Here is a 23,460-nt window from a genome sequence, read left to right as displayed (position 1 = left end):
GAAGGTACAGCATGAGATGAGGGTCTACGACTGAGCCTTGAGGGACCCTAACCTTTGATGGCAGGCAGAAGTAACATGAACCTACAAAAAACTCGGGTCATTTTTTGAAAAAACCGTGAACAACCTGAGCAATGTAGTATCATAGGAAACAAGTAAGGAGAGTGTGCGGGAGGGAGTGTTGGACGGCATCACCTGCTCCTAAGAAGTGTATAAAGACAAGGCTGATAAAATGGCATTTGGATTTGGTAACACGGAGAAACCATTGATGACTTTAGCAAGAGTAGATTCTGGATGTCATAGGAGGTAGGAATGAGGAGACATAATGTGTGTGTAGTTTTTCAAAAAGTTTGACTGAGGGAACCAGAGTAGAGTAAGTAGGATGGTGGCTGAGAAGTCCAGCTCCAGGCCCAAAAGCTACGCGTGATCTTTTAGACCAACCGTAAAACATTCTTATTTCTAGCCCAGGTGCTTCCCTCCAGAGGCCTCCTTGTTTGGGATCCATGGCACTTTTCTGCACTTGTGGTTCTGTACGTTTTTATTCCTATCCCTTTCCCTTTCCCTCCGCATGGTTCACTAGTACAGTACTTAAGAGGTGGAAAGCCTTTTGTTCCGGGCTCCTCAGCAGTGAGATGAACCCCTCTCCCCTCCATCCTCCCTGATTCCCCCGGCATCCACCTGACCTTTGTCCATGCCATTCTTTGTAGGAAAAGTGGAACATTAGGGAGCAAACCTCATTTGTGCCTCTTGGTTGCACTGTTACAGGTGAATAAAGGTTTGAGTGTTACTTTCATTTTGATTTGCTGTCCTAACTTACCACCTCAACCCGTAATTGCTCTACAGTAGCAATACAGGGTGGGAGAAAGAGAACAGATAATTGAAGGAATGCAGTCCTTGAAGAAGCTGGAGGAGCTGATTCCAGAGCCCTTGTGGTTGAAATGGCCTCTATTTGAAGGAACCTCAAGCATCACTTCTATGAAGTATTTCCTGGACTTTACTACCCACAGCTTCTACCTCTTCCATACCCTCATAGCCCTCCCAAAAACATGCTCATGAAATTAGAATTCTGACATATAATTTATAATATTTTCTTGGGCTGTTTACTTCTCTGGTCTTCCAGTTTTAATTTTGTGAACATTAGCTAATGTTAGTGATATGTAAATAAATTGCTTTAGTTAACCATATCCCAAGACCTAAAGACGTTTATCTTTACTGTATAGTTTGGGGAAAGTTAAAGTTTGATTGATATCGCACACCAGTGATCTATACTTATCAAAAAGCTTCATGTGGCAACAAAGCAGAAGGTTTATTTAAACAAATAATTACCCTGGGGAATGGATATATACAGAGAAGGCACAGAAAGTAAGTACTGAATGTGTGAGTGCTAGCCTATGGAGAATTTTCTGTAAGGGCAATGCAATCGACTTTGGTAACCACAGGTGTAATATTCTGTTTATTCAAAAGGGGCCCATGTTGCATGTGAGAATTTGTAGTTTTTATGTGACATGATGTTAAGGAGTATGTTCAGGACGATGTGCAGGAGTCATGTCACTTAGCTGGTGAATGAGACCAGCTGACTGCTCAGCATTGTATCCTAGAGTGTCTTTGTTTTCTTCTGATCTTGATGATTTGAACAATGCTCATGAAGGGTCTGCATAATAATGGTGATGTTGATAATAGTAATATATGCTAAGAGTAATCTGCTAAGCACTTTACATGTCTTATTGCATTCACAACTTAGGATACTTGAAAGTTCCCAGGACTTATCCATTGAATGCCAAGGAGTGACTCTAAGTTTAGAGATATAGGAAATTATTAGGAACAAAGAAGTAGTGAGAGTTTGGTTCTTGCACTATCTATCTGTCTGTCTGTCTGTCTATCTATCTATCTATCTATCTATCTATCTATCTATCTATCTATATCTATCTAATTTGAAGATGTAGCAAGGAAGAGGAAGACTGTTTTAGATAAATGCATGAGCAAAAAAAATCATGGAGGTGATAATGGATTTGTCTAAGAAGAGGTACATTTTGGATACTAGTAAAAAATTATTAACCACATATTGTAGATTATAAAGCAGGCAGAGACATGAACTTGGGGTTTGAAGACATTGATGCTAGGGAGAAGAGTGTTGGAAGGATTTTGGTGTGAAGTGATAGGAACTAAAACTAATATAGTCAGAGTGGGAAGGAAGGGAATGTGGCAGAACTTAAACCAATATGGATCAGTTATTGAAGGATTCACCATTTCCGTTTGTCTTATGCATTATGGACATAACTGTGTCCATTAGCTCTATTCCAGTTTCACATTCTCTAATTAAATTTAATTCAACTGTTTCTCATGTATTCATGTACCAAATTTAGAGAGATTCTATTAGTATTAAACACTGTACAGAGTTTAAAGATGAACAAAAATGTACATTGAGTCTTTAAAGTGAACACTGAAGGTAATAGGCATGTACACAGATAATGAGAATCTTTTTCAAAGGTATAGAGAATAGGAAAAGTGTGGGATGAGTACAGACCTAGCCTTGTTTTCTCTAATGCAGCAGGTAACATTTCTATTGTAAAAGAAAAAAATATAAGCTTCGGATTTAGAGCAGTTTTAGACATCTTAGCGTGTTACTTTCTTGCTTTAAATAAGTAACTATCTCTACTCCAGGCATATCTGTTGTTTTCAAAATGAGGATAATGTACTACTCCATGGAGCTGCTATGAGAATTAAAAAAAATTTTTTTTAAATTAGACCATCAGTAATATGATTTCATGGAAGATATTTTAGGAAATACATAAGCAAAGCATTAGGTTGAACATAAAAATTGTTCAAAATCCCACTGTTAAATACTGTTAACATTTTGGTTTATAACTTTTCAATTATACGTAGATACACAAACGTACTCACATTATACACATTCCATGTATAAAACTTCTTTTTAACAACTCTGACATACTGTGCTGTAATAGGCTCTTTTTAAAAACTCAGTATGCCATAAGAATATTTTCATGGAAACATAGAACTACATCACAACTTTTAATGGCTGTATGGTTTTTTGTTGTATGGATATCATGTTTTGTTTCATAGTTTGCCATTATTTTAGTTTGTTCCATGTTTTTTGTTGTTAGTGTTTGTTCTATATTACAAACAATGGAGTGATTAATATCTTGTAACTCTAACACTGGGATAAGCCCAGAGACGTAGAACCTCCAGGTCAAATAGTTTGTGTATTATTGAGAATCTCAAATATTTTCATACTGTCTTTTGGCAAATTTGTATTATTTTCTGCTCTCACAGGTAGCATATGAGGCGGTCTGTTTCCCTGCACCTTTGCCAACACTAGAAACATGATCATTTGTTTTAATCTTCACTTGTTTGCTAGCTGAAAAATGCCATTTAGTTTTATCTTGCAGATATGTGCACCATAATATCTCCCTGAATGTTTGTTAGCTGTTTATACAGATTTTTCTTTTCTTGAATATTGTGAGAATTCAGTGATAATAAGGGTAAATGACCAGGCTCAGCGCCTGGTATATATTAGCCTATCAAGGGTCAGTGTCCTTTTTTTACTTAAATCTTCTCTGCTTTGCAGCTTCTTTCCTACTCATGGTTCCAGTTAAAGAGTAGAATACTGTAAAATCTTGTTTCATTGTTAAAGTTACTGTTTTTAGAGACTGACAGTGATAAATTCTCTCTTGACTAAAATTTGGGCAATGAACGTGGGCTGCCTGGTTTCACATCTGCCTTTTAATAGCTGAGGGGTGTACTGTGTGATCTACTTAATCTCTCTAAGCCTCAGTTATCTCATCTCGAAAGTAGGGATAATACTTGTATCTCTTTATAATGAAGTTTTAAGGATTAAATGAGCTAACTGGTGTAGAGCATATACTACAGTGCTTGGCATATACTCTTCAGTATTTCCTCAGACGTGGAATATCTAAGAAGATCAGTTCATTTAGATAATATGAGCAAAGTTTAACTGCTGAGAATTGCGAAGAGGTCTTTAGGAAATGGCAAATAGTTTGAGAAGAATCCTGAATTATAAACTGAGGAGTTTATTTTGATTCACTAAGCAAAGGAAGAATTTTAGTGTAATAGTTTTATTTTCTAACACTGTTAGGTGCTTACCAGATTAAAATGACACCTTAGTTTTTTGTTTTCTTTTAGATTATCAGTGTAGTTACAAAGGAGAACATCAGAGGGAAAGGAAAAGCATCAAAAGACAATAATTGAATAATCAATTTCTGAGTTATTGAAAGGTTGCTTTTCTCAGGAAAAATATACACTTGTTGCATTTTCTCTCAGTTTTAGCAGCTGAAGACATTAATAGAATAATTATATGTATTTATTATCTTCTACTTGGAATCGTTGACTAAATTACATATAGGTAGATACTGCTTTTAGGAAGCTGTTAGAATATTACTTTATAATAATGGACTTCCTTCAAAGTAGAAATGTATATGTAATTGTATTTAAATATTATAAATGATAATATTTATATTTAAGTACAAACATATATTTATGTAAATATGAGAAATATAGAAATTTAAATTATTTAAGTTTAAGTACTGGAGACAAAATATACTGGCTTACTTCCCCATTTGAAAATTATATAACCCCAGTCTTCCAAATGTAATAAACATAACATAAAATTCATTAATCATTTTTAAATTTAATAATTAGTTACTCTCTTTTTTACATCTAGTTTTATTTAGAATAAGAAATTAGAAACAACTCTAATGTCCCACAATAATGGATATGTTAACCTATTGAACATCTATGGACAGAATAATATGTAAACAGTAAAAATATTGTATGTAAATATATTTATTGACACCTGAGAATCTGGTTATTATATATAAATAAGTAGTGAAAAAACTTAAGCTACGTACATAACAGAAATCAATGATTCCATATTTATAAGAAAGTAAGTGTATTAGTGTGTATTCATAAGAATGGAGGGAAAAACTAAAACATGTTGAGGTATTATCTGTGGCTGTTGGAATTTCAGGTGATTTTCATTTTCTTCTTCATTAGAACCAGATGTGATTTTGAATTTTTCTATAATAAGCACTTGTTATTTGCAGGGCTGCTAGTCCATATGGCACCTTTTGTGCATACTAGAAAAAGACGTCCCCTCTTCCTGTGGATGCAGTACCACACCAGGATACACTGCGTGGCTATGGCATGTAACTTTTATCTTCTACTGACCCATTAGTTTTTTCTTTCTTTTTTCTCCCACATAATGAACAACATGCACAGTTGTACATGACAGCCCAGAAAACTTACATAATAAAAATTATTTAAAATAATTTAAAAGAAATGTGACCTTCTAATGCATTTACTCTGGGCAGGCTACTTTCCTTACTGACCTCTAGCAGGTCATGTGGGACCTTTGAGCTTGCTCTTCCTGCCTCTTCTTTTTCGCTTACCCACTCTGCTCAGATGCAATCAATCCTTCAGGATCCAGCTAAAATTACCCCTCCTCTTTGAAATATTTCCCAACCACTCTAACACATATGGCAGTTTCTCCTTTTCCTGAACTTCTCTTGAACTAGGTCAAGAATATGGATTAAAGGGGGTGGTGGCGAATGAGTTGCATCTCACCTGCTAACTCTACATGACTGGCAATGGCTCCTTAGAGCACAGTATTGAGAAAGATTCTTGAGCTGCATTTGGCCTCACTGGGAAAAAGGATTGTCATTGATTATGAAACTTAGTCCTACATGTGGGAAATAGCAGATAACTAGCATGTTCATGTGCATTTTCCCAGCCTGGCTTGGACATTAACTATTTCATGTATTTGTCCTGGTTTGACAATACAGTTTAAACATCGAAGGCATAGATACCATATCTTAGTACTTGTACTTTTTGTTGATGATACTTGTTTATGTTTTTGTTATTGTTTTTATTATCCATTCTGGATTTATCATGGAGCCTAGGTATGAGGGTGCTCAATAAATATATTTCTGTTGCTTTTCCTTCATTCTTGATGTTCCAAGTCTGGTATAATTTCCCATAGTCTGAATCACTTCCTTTAGCAGTTCTCTTAGATAACATCTACTGGTGATGAAGTCTCCATTTTTCTTCATCTGAGACTGTTATCTAATAGAGCATAACTTGAAAATACTGAAATCCCTTTTCTTTCCCTTGTGGACCTTTTCTGTGAACTTCAGAACCTGTTTACCTACATGACTGTAAATAACTTAACTGATACATACCAACTTTAGTGTTCAGCTCCCTACTAGAATAAGCTCAAATTGTATCATATGTCCTCAGCTGTTTAGTGTGTTTAATTTAAACTTGTCCTTATGTAATGGATGCTCACTAATATTTGTAAAACTAATTAAAGAGTCTTAAAAAGAGAATAGTACACATGAAATTCATTAACCATAGTATATTTGCCTTTGCAAATAATTTATAAGTTCTAGAGCAGAATTTATTGTAGATAATAATCAGTCAGATCAATAGCTACTTGTAAAATACGAACATTTGAAAACTACTATTCTGAACTGTGGTAACCTAAAAATATATACTTAGAGCCACTAATCTGCAGGATATTTTCCAATCAGAAGAATGCTGAGAATTCTAACCAGACCTGTTAAGTTGAAACTGAGAATTCTAAGGAAGACCTTTTTGGAACTTAGTGGTGATATTCTGTATTTTTGTTATTGGGGTTTAAATGTTAAAGAAAAAATTAGGTGACTGAGAAATTATTTTTGCTCACTTTTTTCGAAAAACTTTTTAATTTAAAAAAATTTTTTAAGTGTTAGGTTTCTTTATTATCACAACATAAATGTAACTATAACAACTATGCAGATTGAGAAATAGATTATCACCACATCTGGAAAAATTCCTTATGCAAAGTCTCAATTCTTATCCCTCTCTTCCCTCGTAGTTAATAATTATCCCAGCTTCTAACACCCTGGATTCTTTTTGCCTACTTGCTCACACAGTCCATGTGTGCCTTTGGAACATTGCTTTTTTCACTCAGCATCTCATTTGTTCAACACACTTTTTAATTTTATCTCCTTTCAACGAGATCAGGATAGAAGAATATGCTTATGTTAGGATATACATGGTATTGTTATTGGTTGCTAGAAATTGGGCCAAGCTCTTAGTATGTCTGTTAGTTGAAAAGTAGACTGATGTTTGTTTATAGGTATTAACAGTTGAAACAGATTTTAATGTAGTTTAAAAAGCTAACATCTATAAAGATATTTCTTGATTTTGAAAGTGAAATACAGTCAGTTGGTCCATTATTTAGTCTGTCAGATTGAGCCAGTATTTATTAAGTGACTTCTGCAGGTATGCTGTTTATCTTGATTTGAATTTTAAAATGGCAAATTAGAGAAGATACATAACCTGACAAAGTTATTTAGTCAAGTAGTAGCTTTGGAATTTGAACCCAAGTTTTTCTTAGATTTATATATTACCAGATTTTTCATTAATAATATTTGGTACATACCAAGGTCTTGTATGTGTAAAAATTTGTCAGCTATTATTTGAGATAAGAGATATTTTAGGTATTTTTGTAACTTAGAACTCTTTTAAAAATTCTGCCATTATAAAAAAGCCCCAGCTCATATAGATTTTTGCTGTATGAAAGAAAGTACAAAATTAACTATGATCTTATAGCTCTTATAGCTGTAGAAAACTGCAGCATAGTAATCTTTTAAAAGTGAATAACATGCTTAGTTCATGACAAAAAGAAACCTGTAAAATTTTTCTTTAAGAGTTACTCTGTTTTTCATGATTACTGTATGTGTGCACATTTTATATGGGCTAATACATACACATTACTGATTATAAATATATTTAATCTTTTATTTCATGGTCAGTGAAATCAGATTTTAATGCTACTTCATATAGTTACATGCATTATGGCTTCTATTCTGTAACTAAACACTCAGTGGATTTTTGGCTTGCTTTATGAAATGGTTTTGGTTTATATTCATTTTGTTACTTTTCTGCTCCCCACCCAAAAAGTCACTTTTCTTTTGGATGTCTTTTGTTTATAATTTGTTATAAAATATTACTTTTGTAAGTAAATCCATAATAGATTTTAGATTGATTTAATAAAATGTGATGGGAAAAATTTGCTTTTACTAGGAGAGGAAAGTAATTACAAATTTTTTTCTAAGCTAATAGTTTGACAGTTTTGATACATAATATTGAGAGTAAAGGGGAATGCCATCATCAGAAGGAAAGCTGTTTTGTCAAAATAAATATCATTATTAATTGTGGCTCTTTGACCTGATTCCCTTAGACCGTTATAAAACCTGAATGATTACTTTGGTGTAATTTGTTCTCATGTTTAAAAAAAAGAAAGTTGATCCCTTCGTAGTAAGACCAGATCTAAAAAAATCTTAGTCTATTTGTTTAGAAATTTCTTCAGAGGAAATAAGCTTTATAGTAGCAACAGCTTCTGGATTTAGAGCCTGCTTCCTTTGGCAAAATAATATCTGTTTGCCACAAAGGTAAATCGGTATCTTTATATTAATTTTTTTTCCTTGCCTGACATAATATGATTGATTCCTGGCATCTTCCTGCTGGAAGGAGACCTCACATTGACACTGACAGGTGCCACTAGGTTTATTTAGGACAGTCTCAGCCATTTCCCAGTTAGTTTCAAATTGTCTACCTCATACATGTTGAGCCACTGCATTTCCTGCTTCAGAGCCTTGTGTTATGCCAACATTACTATCTGTGCTGCCTCAACTACAAATTGGATGAACAGCCCGTGACACTTTTTCAATATTATTACATTAAACCAAGTGGATTTTGATTGATAACCTAATATTCAACTAATGCAAAACATCAATCATGGCAAGTATATTAATTATTTAATATTGCAGTCTAATTCAGAAATCGATGTGCTGCATGAGGGAAAGGGAAACTCATGGTTCCCAGAAGATTTAAGACAGGGAATGATTAAAAAAAGACCTGCTGTACTCTTGTGTGTTAGTTCGATACAAATCTTTATTCATTTGCCAATAATCTCTTCCCATTTTCCACTTCAGGACCATTTTATCAGTTTTGAGACCTATAATTGAATTAAGTCTGCTTTCAGCACAGGGCAAAAGGAGTTGCACAAATATTGATGAAGTCATGACAGGGACAACCCAAGAGACACCACTAAAGAGGACAGGCTTTATACCATTTGTTGCAAGATCCTTCTGTCGATGCCTTGAATTTTGCCTCTATTTTAAAAAAACTCATTAAGACTTCTGGAACCACTTTTAAGACTTTTGTATTTAAGTATCCACCATAATAACAGATTTCTATAGCACATTACAATTTAGAGTGTACTTTCATATACATTATCATGCTTATTTTTACACAGCAACCTTATGTGCTAGGTAAAGCAAGTATTACAAAATCTTCTTCACATCATAGGTGAATGATCTGAGCTTCAGAGAAGTTGGATTATTACCCAAGCTCATTCAACTATTTTGTACTCGAGCTTAAATTTGAGATGAGCTGTTTTGCTTCTAGAACCAGGACTATACGTCATGCTGTCCCATGTAGTATTTATGTACTCATGATGCTTTATCTGTGTTGTTTTGAGATGGCCACCCTTCCTTGTCTTTCTACCCAAAGTAAGACTAAAGAAAACTGTTTTTCATGAAACCTTGAAACTTTGATGTCCCCAATTTATGATACATATTAAGCTTTACAAATTTGCAAACCTTCTAGATACAAATGAAAATTTCTTGACCTGTTATCTTTTACTACAATAGAATGGCTTTCCTTCATGTTTATATACATAAAAATATATACCTATCAAAATATGTATATATATCTTGGAGGGACAGTGGCTTAAATATATTTTGTCATTAAAGTCACCACCTCAGCTTTATTTTGGTTCATGTTTGCCTGGCTTTATCTTTTACTATCTCTTTTTTGAAAACCTTTCTGAATCCTTTTGTTTTATGAGTCTCTTGTGAATCACACATTGCTGGATTTGTTTGTTACCCAAACTAAGAATCTTCACTGGCAGTTTAATTCTGGATTGTTATGAGTGACCTTTCTTTAGTTTTCTTTTAAGTCATTGATTACTTAGACTACAATAATTACTATGTTCTATGCCAGCCTTTACTTGCTTTATGTTGTTGCTTCTTCCTGGATTTATTTCTCTTCTTACTGCATTACATTCCTCAGAACTTGTTTCAAATAATGTCTTTGTATGGTGAATATCCTGAGACCTTGTAGTTTAAAATTTTCTTTATTTTTCCTTTAAATACTAGTTTATTTGCTGTATATAAATTCTAGGGTCACAGTCTTTTTTCTTAAAAACACTTTCTCTTGGAAGTTAATACTCCATTGTTTAGCATAGTGTCGCAAAGTCTGGTGTCAGTGTTATTCTTCCTTTATGGAGGATTGTGCTTTTTCTTTCTAGAAACTTTGCCTTTTCTCTTGATCTGTAATAGTCTTAATGACCTTTATATTATGCTTTGCTGTGGATTTTCCTTTAACTATACAGTTCAGTGCTCTATGTACCCTTGCAATCTAAGATGTGAGTATTTCTATATCTAGGAAATTTTGGCCATTATTTATTCAAATATTTCTTCTTTTATTTTGTCTTTGCTTTCCTTCTATGATTCCTATTATATAGGTGTTTACAATTCTACTCCTGTTCTTAATTTTATCTCTTGTTTATTCTGTCTTTTCATCCCTTTCCTGTGCCTTCTGGGAGAGTTGTTCTACCCAGTGTTCCAGCTTACTAATTCATTCTCGGTCTGTAGCTGTTGTGCTTTCAATTCATGCTCTGAATTCTTTACTTCAAACTATTGTATTTCTAATACTCATGATCATATTGATTCTTTTTCATAACTTTTTTCATATTTAATATCTAAAAATCTTCCCTTATCTTTGAATATGTTATTATACTTACATTATATTCTTGTTCAATCTATTCTGTTTTCTCTGGATGAGATTGCTTTCTTTGTTGTTTTTCTGTTCTTGTGCCTGCACACCTCAGAGGTCTTAATACTTTCCTCATGTGTCTCTTTTATTTCTTTGCAACATTCAGCTGCCTTGGCTAGTAATTTTAATCTAAGAAGAGGGGTGAAAATCTAAGCTCTGGCTTGTGCTTCTCGAGGTTAATTGTTCTACTCTGGACACAGTCAACCACTTTTTCCATTGTGTTATCCTACAATTCCAAAAACAACACAAACCAAAACAAAGCAAAGCAACCATCTACCACACACATGCACCCAACTCCCAGTACTGTTCTTCCAAATCGCTACTCACTTTTGTAGTTGCCTTGATTCTTTGAGTGGTATTGGGCTGGGTAGGACCACTCAGAAACCTGAGATGGTTGCTACTGACTCTCCATCCAGGCTTGTCTTGGTGATGGTTACATGTTAGACTCTTATTAGTTGAATACATACTCTGATTCAGACACCGTATTGGATGCTGGGGTATAAAAATTAGAAAGATGCAGTCCATGTCCATGTTCTCAAGGAGTTTTCATTTTAGTGGTTGTCAATGGGAAAGTAAATAGGTATTTATAATAAAGTGTGGGAACTTTGTGATGTGAACACATGGGAAAGAGTTCATTACTTCATTTGTGAGGAAGAGTTTTCCTCAGTGAAAGTATAGTTTAGGTTGACTCCTGAAGAATGTTTTCGTTCTTTAGAGAGATGAGGAGAGTTGGAGGAGGTTCGGAGAAAAGCAACATCTCAGGGAGAGAGAGTGAGTGGCTCAGTGATGATTGAAGCAAGGTTGTTACGTAGTTTTTTTTATGGCTGTGCTGTCACTTTCCATGTGATATAACTTTGGCAAGATAACGGGGAATTAGTAAATTGGAGTGTAGCGGGATATCATGGATTTTAAGAAGGGAATTGACATGATCAAGCTTACATTTTAGAAAGATCTTGATGTATTATGGAGATGAATTGACATGGGGCAAGGCAGGGGTCATTGGGACCCATTGAGAAGCTTTGCAGAAATCAGGGAGAGAATGGATAATGGCCTAAAATAATGATACAGCTGTGAAGATAGAAAGAAGTTGTTAAATCTAAATGATAATAAAGGATGTTGCATAGCCAAAACCCTGTGGTTGGTTACATTTGTTTATATTTGGTAGTGAAGGAAAGGGCATGTGTCAAGGATTATGTCTGGTTTTCTTTCAGGCATTACATTCAAAATGCAAGTTTCCTAAAATCACTTTATTTAAAGAATCACTTGGAAGTATAGCCAAACCAACCTTTTCTTTCTTTCTTTTTTTTTCTTTAAATAATAGTTTCTTATCTCTGATTCCAAAATGCAAATAGCTCAGAAAATTGGGAGGTTTTCCCTAAGTTTGTGGCAAAGTCAGTTAATAGCAAAACCTATCCTGAAATGAGTCTATTTATAGTCTTTGTTTATCCCACTTTAGGTGGACATTCATGTTTCTTTCTGAATTATTAATATGTATGATGATGAGATGCTTCTTCAAGCCTTGCTATCAGTGTTTTATGACATACATTATATGTACCTTACTACCTTTCTTAAAATCCAGAATATTCTGATGAAGCATGTCTAGCCTCAGTGGTTTCAGATAATAAATTATGGACTTGTGTATTTTGAGTCTTAGCATTTTTGTTCTTTTATATTGCAACATTATTTTCTATTAAGAACCATTACATGACAATGTAGCCATGGGGGAGAAATGAAATAGATGTGTATTATATGGTATAAACTCCAAGGTAGATTGCCAAGTGAAGGTAGAAAACAGTGTGTGTAGTATGCTTCTGTCTGGGTTAAAAAAAACAACAACAACAGAAGAAGAGACACACACAGATACACACACAAGCATACACACAGAGCATAGACTATTTTAGAAGAACAAACACATAGCTAATATCAGTGATTGAGACCTGGGAGTCAGTGATGGGAGGACGATTTAATTTTATTGCAATGTGTATACACACACGTATACATATCTTACACTGTCAGATATATTATTCTTTTTATTTAAATTTTAAATTGCACAAATGGCTGTATGAGCATGACCTTGTGAAAACGTTAAAGATTCATTTTACTTCCAGCTCCAATACATGCATTAATTGTATAATAATACAGTTTAAATAATTATCTATGTAGCTATTGGCCTTCTCTGACACCTTGTTGCAATTTATTTCTATCATTTGTCATTTAGGACTGCATCCAGAGAATGAGTTTCAGAAATCCTTAAAATTTTAAACGTTGAATATATAGTATTACTAAGATTGCCAGAAGTAGAAAGCAGAGGAGAATGGCTAAAGATGAGTGCTAATCAGTAGACACTGGAATTTATTCCCAAGATACCAGACTGGGCAGTTGGGAGCAAAGGTTGGAAACCATGAGAATAGTTTTCAAGCAGTAGATCCAAAGGGAAAAGATAGGGAAATTTGAAAAGATTGTATAGCAAGACAAATGAAACAGCAGTAAGTAGATTTTTGCCCCCCCCCAAAAAAGAATTGGAGACAAAATAAAGAGAAAAGGAATAAAATTGAGGCCCCTTCAGAGAAAGAAAGGTGTGGGGAAAAGATTAAACATAATGAATGCAAAAATACTGCTGTTGGATGTTTTATAATTATTTCCTGCAGAGTGGTAGAAGTATAATTTTATGTTAAAACAAATAAGGCATGGCATTTATGATGGAATTAAAATACTACTTGGTCAGAGTGAGAAAAATCAAAGTCCATTTGTCTCTAATTTTCATTGACTGAAATCAGCAAAAATACCGAAGTATTTGCCATATTTTGCCAAATGTGTATTTAAGTTATCTTTGCTACGTGTACAGTTACTTGTATTTTTAGTTTTATCAGCAGTCTTTTTTAAAGTGAAAAACAAGAAATTAAATACTTAATGTATATCATGATATTTTATGTTTGTGTTTCCATTGGTGATATTCTGGTTTTTAATATTACAGAAGTCTTAGTTCCTGATTTGTAGTGGGCACTAAGTTAATAAATTAATGGCAGGAAAAAATTTAAGATTTAGTTATTTAGCCATTGTGCTCACAAACATTCTTTTTGTGCATAATCTTTATATAAAAATGTAACCATGAATGGATGGATATTTGATAAAGCAAATATACTAAAATGGCAATTGTAGATTCTACATGGTGGATACAATCTGTATGTTTGAACATTTTCATAATAAATGTTGATAAAACATAAAATCTAATGAAAAAACTAATGTAAAATGAAGACAGTATGCAAGTAATAAGATAATAATATACTTGATTTCTTTCCACTGACTGAAAAATCTGAAACATTCTTTCTGTTAATGGAATATCAATTTTAGTGGTAGTACTATTATTAGGTGTAAATAAATTATCTGTTCCCTAAGGAAATTGTTTTGTCCTTAAAAACAGTGTTACTATGAATATCAAGAAAGATATATGAAAAAATTACGAGTTTATAAAATATTTTTGAGGTAAACATAAGTTGCAGCAGACAAGGGCTTAACAACTATTTAGAACTTTTATTCTTCTATTTTAGGGAATCTGGAAACATCAAAGCTGGATTAGAACATCTGGTAAGTTCTAATTTTCTCTTGAACATTTGCATCATCTTTGATATCTGCATTCTAAATGAACACTTTTGAATGAGCTTTGAATACCTTGTATTGAGAAAGTCAACCATTTCCCAAAGGGTCAGCTTACCGTTATTATGTGAAGGCACTTACATTTTCATTTATCTTATCATTTCAAGGGAATTAAATTTTTTTTAAATTACTTTTTTTTTTTTTTGATGTAGAGATGAAATAAAATGGATGACAATCCTTGGATTGATGATTGCTTTAATTATAAACAAAAATGTTTGGTGTAGAATTTTTGGCATATCTTGATCTGACAAAAACAAGCTTGTGTTTTAAGAAAAACACAATCAAATATTGCATGCATAAATATGGTATGTTTTAGCAATTTAACGGCTTTGAAAGAAGGCACAGCTTTGTTTTTCCTGATGTCTTTGCTTTATGAATAATGCATTGGTTTGGTTAAAATACATTCAGTTTTAGAATATAAAATAATTGAGATGCAAAATTTTTGGTTTAAGTAAACATTTTTAAAGCACAACATTAAAATCTGTCCACTGATCAAAAAATTGGAAAAGCTGTTATATTATACCTGGTCCAAAATTCCTTGAGTTCACCACACTGAGTGTTTGTTATAACATTAAGTAGTTCATTTAAACAGAGCATTATAAAGTCATGCTCTGGTTTCTGGTCAAATCCAAATGTTGAATAATTAATGATAGAGATTCTTTTGTAAATACAATCTAAGTACTTTTTTAATGCGAGACTCCATTCGTATATCATATTGTAGCTTTGTTAACTATTAATGTGCTTTTGTTCTGCTCCCACATAGCAAACAGTGGTAATGGACAGCTTCATTTTTATTAATAGTAGTTTTTGGTTTGGAAAGGATTTTTGGTTTTCCTGTCAATGGCTAAAGGAAACTGAGGAAATCTAGACTTTTGAAAAATGATCAAATGACCGTAAAAATTACAGACTAATTATTAAAAAACAGAATATAAGAACCTAGTTAGAAAAATTCAGCTACATGTATTTGTCCAGGTCAGATGTAAGTAAATAACATTGTTATTTTCATTATTAAAAATTATTTCTCAAATTTCTGTTTATCACTTCATAGTGGCTCATTTATTTAGGACATACATATGGGCATCAGAATAAAAAGATTAATGTAGCAAGTCTAATACCAGAATCATTTGGGGCCTTATAACAAGGAAGGACAGGTTACATAGTGCCAAAATGAGCTGTCTTTTATACTTGTTTTGTAAACTATTATTTAGTAAAAAGACTTTATATTTATTTGGTTTATTTTCATCAGTAAATGAGTTAGATCTTTTTTAGTTTAAATTTCATATTTTTTACACTTACTAGTGTGAACTTATTTTCAGTGACTATTTCATGCATTTATACTCTACTTGTGATCTTATGCAGCAGTGGTTTTTCTAACTGCCTTGGGCTGCCAGGAAGACTCCACAAAGCAGGTGGCACTCAGACTTCCATGGCCCACTTAAACCAGAATAGTTAGACTTTTAGTCATTTTATGTACTTTCAATTTTAAAATAAGATTTCATCTGAAGAAAGAATTCTTCAACTAAAAATATTTAAAACCCTTTGATGAAGTATAACCACTTGTATTGCAGTTAGGAGTAATTGTTCGCTAATTATTCTTTTCTATTCTTGACTCTAAGTTATATTTCAATTTTAATCTGGGTAATATACCTCAAATATATTTTAAAGATACACATTTTAGGGATGAGAAAGCCAAGACTTGTATAACAGGTAGTGGAAGTAGATGATTTTAATGCATTTTATCTAAGTTATTCAAAAGACACTATAACTTGACGTTGTAAAATTGACCCACTGACTGAACTATTAACAATAATGTGAATGCATCAATACATAATATCAAATATATATACATATATATTGTGTTGTACACTAATAATATTCAGTATAAATTTAAGTCAGTTAAGGAAAATGACATAAGCATTATGTTATACTTGCCACAAAGACACAGACACAGTTGCACTGTCTTTATACTGTTTATGGGCTCTTCTTGGTATTCAGTTATCTGTAACCCGAGTAAAGATAGGTGGACTCCCTGGAACCTTGTCAAAGGCTGATTTCATTTATTTGTCACAATCTTTGTCCCATCATTCGTTTCCTTCTATGTTACCAGCTCTTCCTGGGAACTGTGCAGCATGCCATTCTTAGTTTAAATTTCTTATAATATTCTCCCCAAGACATTTTATTTTTCTTCTCACAAACTTGTCTACTATCCATAAAGCCTATGTCTGTTTAAAATTCTAGACAGAACATTTGAAGGTTGGCGCCCATCATCCATTGATGATTCTTTTCTCCATATACCCACACCTGCTTTCTCCTGTCTCGAGTTACCCTTCCTGTGCTTTTTGTAAAATTAAGAATATATGTGTATATATATATAGGTACATGCATATGTGTATGTAGTCCTATTTCCACTTTCTTATAAAAGCATACTGTATATACTTTTTTGTATTGCTCACTTAGCAGTATGTCCTGGAAATCACTCCATAGTTACTGTATGTATCATTATATTTACTGTGTTTCTTTCTCTGTTTAGCTGTGTTTTCTTTATTAAGGGTCTGAGATTTTAGCCCCAGTTGCATGCCTGCCAGCCTTTCACAGATGCTGGCAGAAGACACAAGATTGCCTGGGTCAGAGAGAAAGCATTTTCTTACTAACAGCACAAAAAGTAGCATATACTTCATGGTTGTATAGGTTCCCCTTGATCCTCAAGTCCCATAGGGTGATGCTGCATACCCAGGGGTTTTGTGTCATAGCTGAGGGGCTCCAGATTTAAGAGTTCTTTAAGGAGCTGTTAGAAAATCTGCCCAAACTTGCCCAAGAGGAAAACATTATTTTTATTATCCTAGTTAGGTAACAAAACTGCCTTCTGACCTAGGGGAAGATTCTGTCTCTCTTCCAAGACTGCTATACAAAACATCTTTGAAAAGATAGTTCTGCCCAAAGGCTGATGGCTGTTGAAAGATGTGCAGAACATTATAGAGAATTGTCTCTGAAGAGCTATTATAATTATGAGGATGAAACTTAGGAAGGTTTGTGCTTTTGTTCTAGTGGTTACCTTTGTATTTATACCCTTTACAATGCTTTTAATCCCCCTTAATCCTATTTAACCTTTTAAATGGCATCCTTTGACTCCCACCTATTACCTTCATTATAGAAGTTGCTCCTGTTATTCTTTCCCTTTCTTCCTTTTTCCTCCTGTTTAATCTTGCTGTGTTCTTGCTTCTTGTTAGAATGTGAAATGTATGCATACTGTTCTTCCGTCCATGCTGTTACCTCCTTTTAGAATCAATTCTCAAATTAAATATAGTAAATATTTGTCATCAGTTTGTTTGCTCTTATTTCCCCACTTACCTCCTGTTTGTATAAAACTTACCCACTAGTATATTACTCAGGAAAGGCTCCTGTGTGCAGTAATCCCTAGGATCTTGCACATTCCAAGCTGTTTTCTGGAGTCTTGCCACTTGAATGGCAGCTTGACTGGACATAAAATCTTTGGCTTTTTTTCCTTGGCATTCTTTAAATATTATTCTGCTCTTGATATCTCTGGTACCACCCTTATTTTTTTACCCTTACAGATAATTAGGGTTTTTTTCCTTGAGGCATTGCCATTTTTTTCATCGGCCTTGTTTTGCTAGAATAATTCACAAAGTTGATTGTTTCTGGCTAATTTTTCTGGGGATGAATTGCTTTCTATTTTAGTGTTGTACTTTGTTTTTCTGGGGATGATTTTTGTTTGTACGTCAATTATGTATTCAATTTACAACTACTGTTAGGAGTGTGGAGCGGTCTATGGAAATTTTTACCTCAAAAGAGAAATTCATAATAGAAAATGGTGGAAATCAATGTTGAGTAGACCTTGAATCCTAAGGAGTCTTCCTGTGGGAATCCTGCTGAATAGTCAGCTGAATTGAATACAGAACATCTCCAGAGTTCAGTGTCCATATCCATTTAAAGACTTAGAGAAAATGAGTGAAAACATTGCTTATAATGTTGTGCTTAGATTTCATAATGACCTTAAGGAAATAATACTTTTTGTTTGATGAAGAATTACATACAAATTAAAGACCTTCCAGTGTGACCCCAGTGTATGTCTGTTAACGCAATAGGGTTAAAGGGGTAGAGGTGGGTGGTTATTAGGTGGTGATGTTACTTCTAACTTTTTTTTATTAACAGTGTCCTAAGGTGTGGAAAAGTGACTCTAAGTTGTCTGTAACATCAAAGGTAGCTGACTCCATATTTTTCTCCCATCTTATGTTTAAAAATTCTGGATAATATAGTGAGTAGTAGCCCTTATTGAACTACTGAATGGGAATCAAAATGTTTACTTTTTAGAGTGTTTTTAATACAGTCAGGTAGGTGATATTAACATGCATTTTTATTTTTACATTATGAAAATGTACAAGAGATAGAACCTTGCCATTTGATTACAATACAGCTATTACTGTTTTATTAGTAAACTAAAAATAATGCTACCCTTTCCTCTTGGGAGAAGAATTGAGATCTGAATATATTAGGTTGGGCTATATGAAAAATTGTCACCTTTTTTAGGTCAAAATAGTTTCGTGGCTTGTTTCTGGCTTGAAAGAAGGACTGCTGTGCCATGCCCCCTTTGGCAGGGAATGTAGTGAATTATCCTGATCAGTATGTATTTCTAAAACTTCCCTTGTTCTCTTTTCTGAAAAGTCAGATAACTGGGGGTGGGTTGGGGTGGGGAGACATGATCTAGGTCAGTGCTTCACCATCTTTAATGTGCATATGAATCTCCTGGGGATGTTGTTTAAACTCTGGATCTGGGGTGGGATGAGTTTCTGCATTTAGCAAGCTCCCAAGTGAGGCTGATGCTGCTGGTCCAGCGACCACCAGAAAAAGAAGTCCATTGAAAGACATTGACTTGAAAGACATGTGTCCAATGAATTAAGCCCTCTGCATCTGATGAAAAATCTAGATGTTTCCTCCATATACTCATTGAGTCTGATTCTACAACCTATGAATGATTGGTTGGGCATTCATAAATCCAGAGAGACAGACACTCCACAGGTTACTACAGAGCCAAAAAAATTCATCATCTTACTCTGCAAGAGAAACAGAGGGCTAATTTTTTTTCCCTTATTTTGGTTCTGAATATTAAGTTGTATATTTCAGAGCTGGATCTGGACACTAGGACTAATAATACTTTGTTCAGCATAAGGTGGGAAGTTAAATAAGTGATGATAAATCTTTTAGTAAAAAGAGTAACAAGTATTTACAACTTTAAGTGGGATTTGCTTTCTATTAATAGTTGAATAGCAAAAGAACTCTGGAGCCATACCTGTGGGTTTTTTCTCCCCACAGAGGTCTCATTTATGTTTCTTATATTGTATAACATTTGAGAGTGATGACCTACTTGTCCTTGTGGTCAGGCAACACAGTCTGACCGTTTTTAGTATTGAAAAGCAACTGTCATTAATAGCTTGTTTAGCCCATCAGTGGTTTGTAGAATGTAGTCGCTGCTTGCCAGAAATGTAGGCTGACCCATTGCTATTACGTACTCATCAATAATAATACGACATTATAATAAAAGCCCTTTCCTCTCTGCTTTAGGCTATTTTACGTAGAACTTGCAAGTAAAACCTCTGTATTTCAGTTCACAGACTAATAATTTTATATAACACAAGCATAGACACAATTAATGTATTATTGTCATACTTTTGAGGATTCAAGCAGAGGTTATGAACCCTATTCTAAAGTCATTAGTCTTTTGTTTGTTGCATTTTAAAATATCTGTCTTATTTTAATATTTCCCCACTGTGTTCTGAAAAAATGTGTGTTTTTTAAATAGACTTTATTCTTTTAGAGCAGTTTCAGGTTCACAACAGAATTGAGCAGCAGATACACATAGCCCTCCCCACACTGGCAAAAAATGTTTTTGACATTTGTCTAAATGAGTTTGAGAACATAGTTATCTCAAAATGCACTGCTGGTACTCGTATATTGTATATATTTATTAAACACTGATGAAAAATATTTATTACTTCATATACTATTTAATGACTTCACTGTAATAGATCCCTCTCCTCCCCGCATTTTGATTTTTTTTCACTTAAGCCAATATATATTTGAGGTTTAGGGTAAATGTGCATATTAAAATAGACACTTCTGCAATCGTGAGTTAAAATAGCATGAATTTTTTCTTCCTTCTAGAAGATCAATTCCATACTTTTTTTCTCTTTCCTTTTAACAAACAATTGTGTCCTGTGTATGTGTGCAAATTAAAATACATTTAATGTGGATTAAATGTTAATGTCATATTACTGCCATGATTTCTTAGGCAGTTTAACAGGTCTTAAATCTGGGGACCGGCTCACATTTCAGACAGAAACAGTAGCTTGTCAGTGATCCAATTTTCTGACACATTTTGATCAGTTAAAAGTTTATTAAAAATTGCTTCTGCAGTAAATGATTAATAAATATTACGTCATCATCCAAACAGCATAAACTTGGGTCCTTTTTCTACCCTTTCTCCATCCCCTCTCTTCCAAAGAGTGATCTGTCTGTTGCATTTTTAAGAAACAGTGTTCTTAGTAGAAAATGGTGGCCAGTTAGCTTTAAAAAATGACTATATCATGATATTACTAATAGTCTCAGATTTATGCTTAATCTAGATAAAATTTATTTTTTGACTTTTGTGCACATGTGCTTATTAAAGCTTTACAAAGTAAAACTAAATATTCTAAGTGTATTAAATAACTTCCCCTTCCCATTATTCAAGAGTCTGAAAGTCAGGCCTTCTCGAAACCACCAGAGTAACTTAATATTGTATTCCAATTTTTTTCTCATATTCTAGTTCAGGACACCATAGGTTCTGCTTTGTTGCAGAGAACCCCACAAGGTACCTGGTAATTATTTCATGCTTTTCTCAGGATTTAAGGTCTATAACTGCATAGAGAGAGCTAGTAGCAAAGGTAAAAAGTTTGTTTTTTATTTTTCCAATCAATGCATTAGGAGTTAAGATGGAGAATGCCTTTGCCACAGTGGTATCTTTGGTCACAGTCATTACCATTTGTCACAGATCCACAGCATCTGTATTTAACTTAACATACCCAGCCTGTTTATTTTTATAAGAGCATAGCAGGAGGAGTCAGGATTTTACTGTGTGAGCTCCAGCAATGCACACAGCCTCTCTGTTTCACTTCTTTCATTTTCTCCCTATTTATAGGGTGTTGAAATAGTGTGTGAAAATTTGTATAAGCATGAGACTTTCTACAGGTATATCATTTATATAATAGAGAAAGAAAAATATCTTAACTGTTTCAGTTATGTAAGTAACTTCAGATTGCTAAAAACAGTATTTCAGTTCTAATATACTCACAGTGAGCTGTGAGAAAAATTTGTCCTTTATTTGCTCACATCCTCTCCCTTTAAAAAATTTATTATATACTTTTAAAAGGTATAAAGTATTACATGTTTATTGTAATGGGTCAAAACTGATAGTTATATAAAGGAAAAAATATATATCTTCTTCTATCTGCCAGTAATCCAGTGTTATAAAGTATTACATGTTTATTGTAATGGGTCAAAACTGATAGTTATATAAAGGAAAAAATATATATCTTCTTCTATCTGCCACTAATCCAGTGTTAATAGTTTAGTGCCCTTCCTTCTGTACTTTGCTCTATTCCCAGATGTACATATGCATATATTACTTAGCATTTTGTTTATTTATAAAATAGAATCATACTATATATGATGTTTTACAACTTGCATTTTTTATTTGTTCAGTGCTTGATACAGTATGCATATATACACACATAAATCTGGTTTTTTTTGCTGGAAATCTGTCAAAATATTGAAAGTTAATACTATTAACCATTTTATTTAACACATTCATTAGGGAAGTTTGAGGACTCTAAAATTTGCATTTTAAGGAGTCAGTGCAGATATAGTTTTATTTTCATTTTTGATTACCTTGATTCTAGTATATGAAAGAACAGGCTTATGAAATTTACAGTTATCAATAGAAAAAGAAATGAGTTACTTTATTAAAATCTTATTTGATATTTACAAAAAACAAGTAAAGAAAATTAGATTAGAAAAGGAACAAGAGACATCTTTAAATACGTTTCAGGTTTATTATAGACTAGCATTTTTTAATTGATATTTTGACACGACTGTGAGATATTTATTACTGTCTTCAATCTTTACTATTTACCATGTCATATACTATAATTTATTTCCTGGTTGACTGTACGTTTTGAGTGAATATTCACCTTTGTCCCCTCAGCACCTACTCTTGCAAATAGTCAGTAAGCAGTTATTGAATTGTTTCGAAATTGAAAAAAAAAAAACATTGATATATTGCTTGGGAATGTTGTCACAATTTTTTTTTTTAAAGGTCAGAGAGATTCAGTTTATTTTTAAAGTTCTTTGTGCTCCCTGAGTGGGCAAAACTGGATGTGAAGGCTTGAGTTTACAGTAGAAATCATTAGTGACTTCTTCCATGATCTGGCTAGATGGAGTTTTCTTAACTGAGCCCCTATGAATATTACTGCCCAGGAAAAAATTACTTTTCCTTAGTGTTGTGGGGGTTTTTGTTTGTTTTGTTTTGTTTCTTTGAAAAGGTAGCAGAGTGCTGGAAGAGAACTGGGTTAGGATTGGGATTGGGTGAACTGGCTCTAAGCACTTGTGCTTAGCCTTTAGAGGATTCAGTTTGGTCATATGCAAAGTAAGGAGTATAAACTAGAAGATTGCTAAGGCTCTTTCTAGCTTAAAATACATGATTCTAGAAAGAAAAATCTTTGTATGCTTAGCATATAAAATCTTGTATCCTTAAGTCACTACTTTAGATAACTAACTTAATGGAGATTATCAAAATGTAGTTAGCTGTGTATTGTTATACTGGAGAATCATAAA

At 33.5% G+C, this 23,460-nt stretch overlaps 1 protein-coding gene across 1 annotated transcript in view; it reads left to right on the top strand.

The window, feature by feature from the left end:
• The window catches only part of RSRC1 (arginine and serine rich coiled-coil 1), a 352,876-nt gene that overhangs the window by 146,375 nt on the left and 183,041 nt on the right, over positions 1-23,460 (top strand). Inside the window, exon 5 of the mRNA XM_010952035.3 lies at positions 14,469-14,505. Within this exon, the coding sequence (XP_010950337.1) occupies positions 14,469-14,505 (37 nt within the window). The remainder of the gene's footprint in view (positions 1-14,468; positions 14,506-23,460) is intronic.

This window comes from Camelus bactrianus, chromosome 1 (genome assembly GCF_048773025.1).
Source record: "Camelus bactrianus isolate YW-2024 breed Bactrian camel chromosome 1, ASM4877302v1, whole genome shotgun sequence".
Taxonomy (NCBI): domain Eukaryota; kingdom Metazoa; phylum Chordata; class Mammalia; order Artiodactyla; family Camelidae; genus Camelus; species Camelus bactrianus.
Note: the sequence above shows the minus strand (reverse complement) of the source record. Positions and strands in the feature narration are given on the sequence as shown.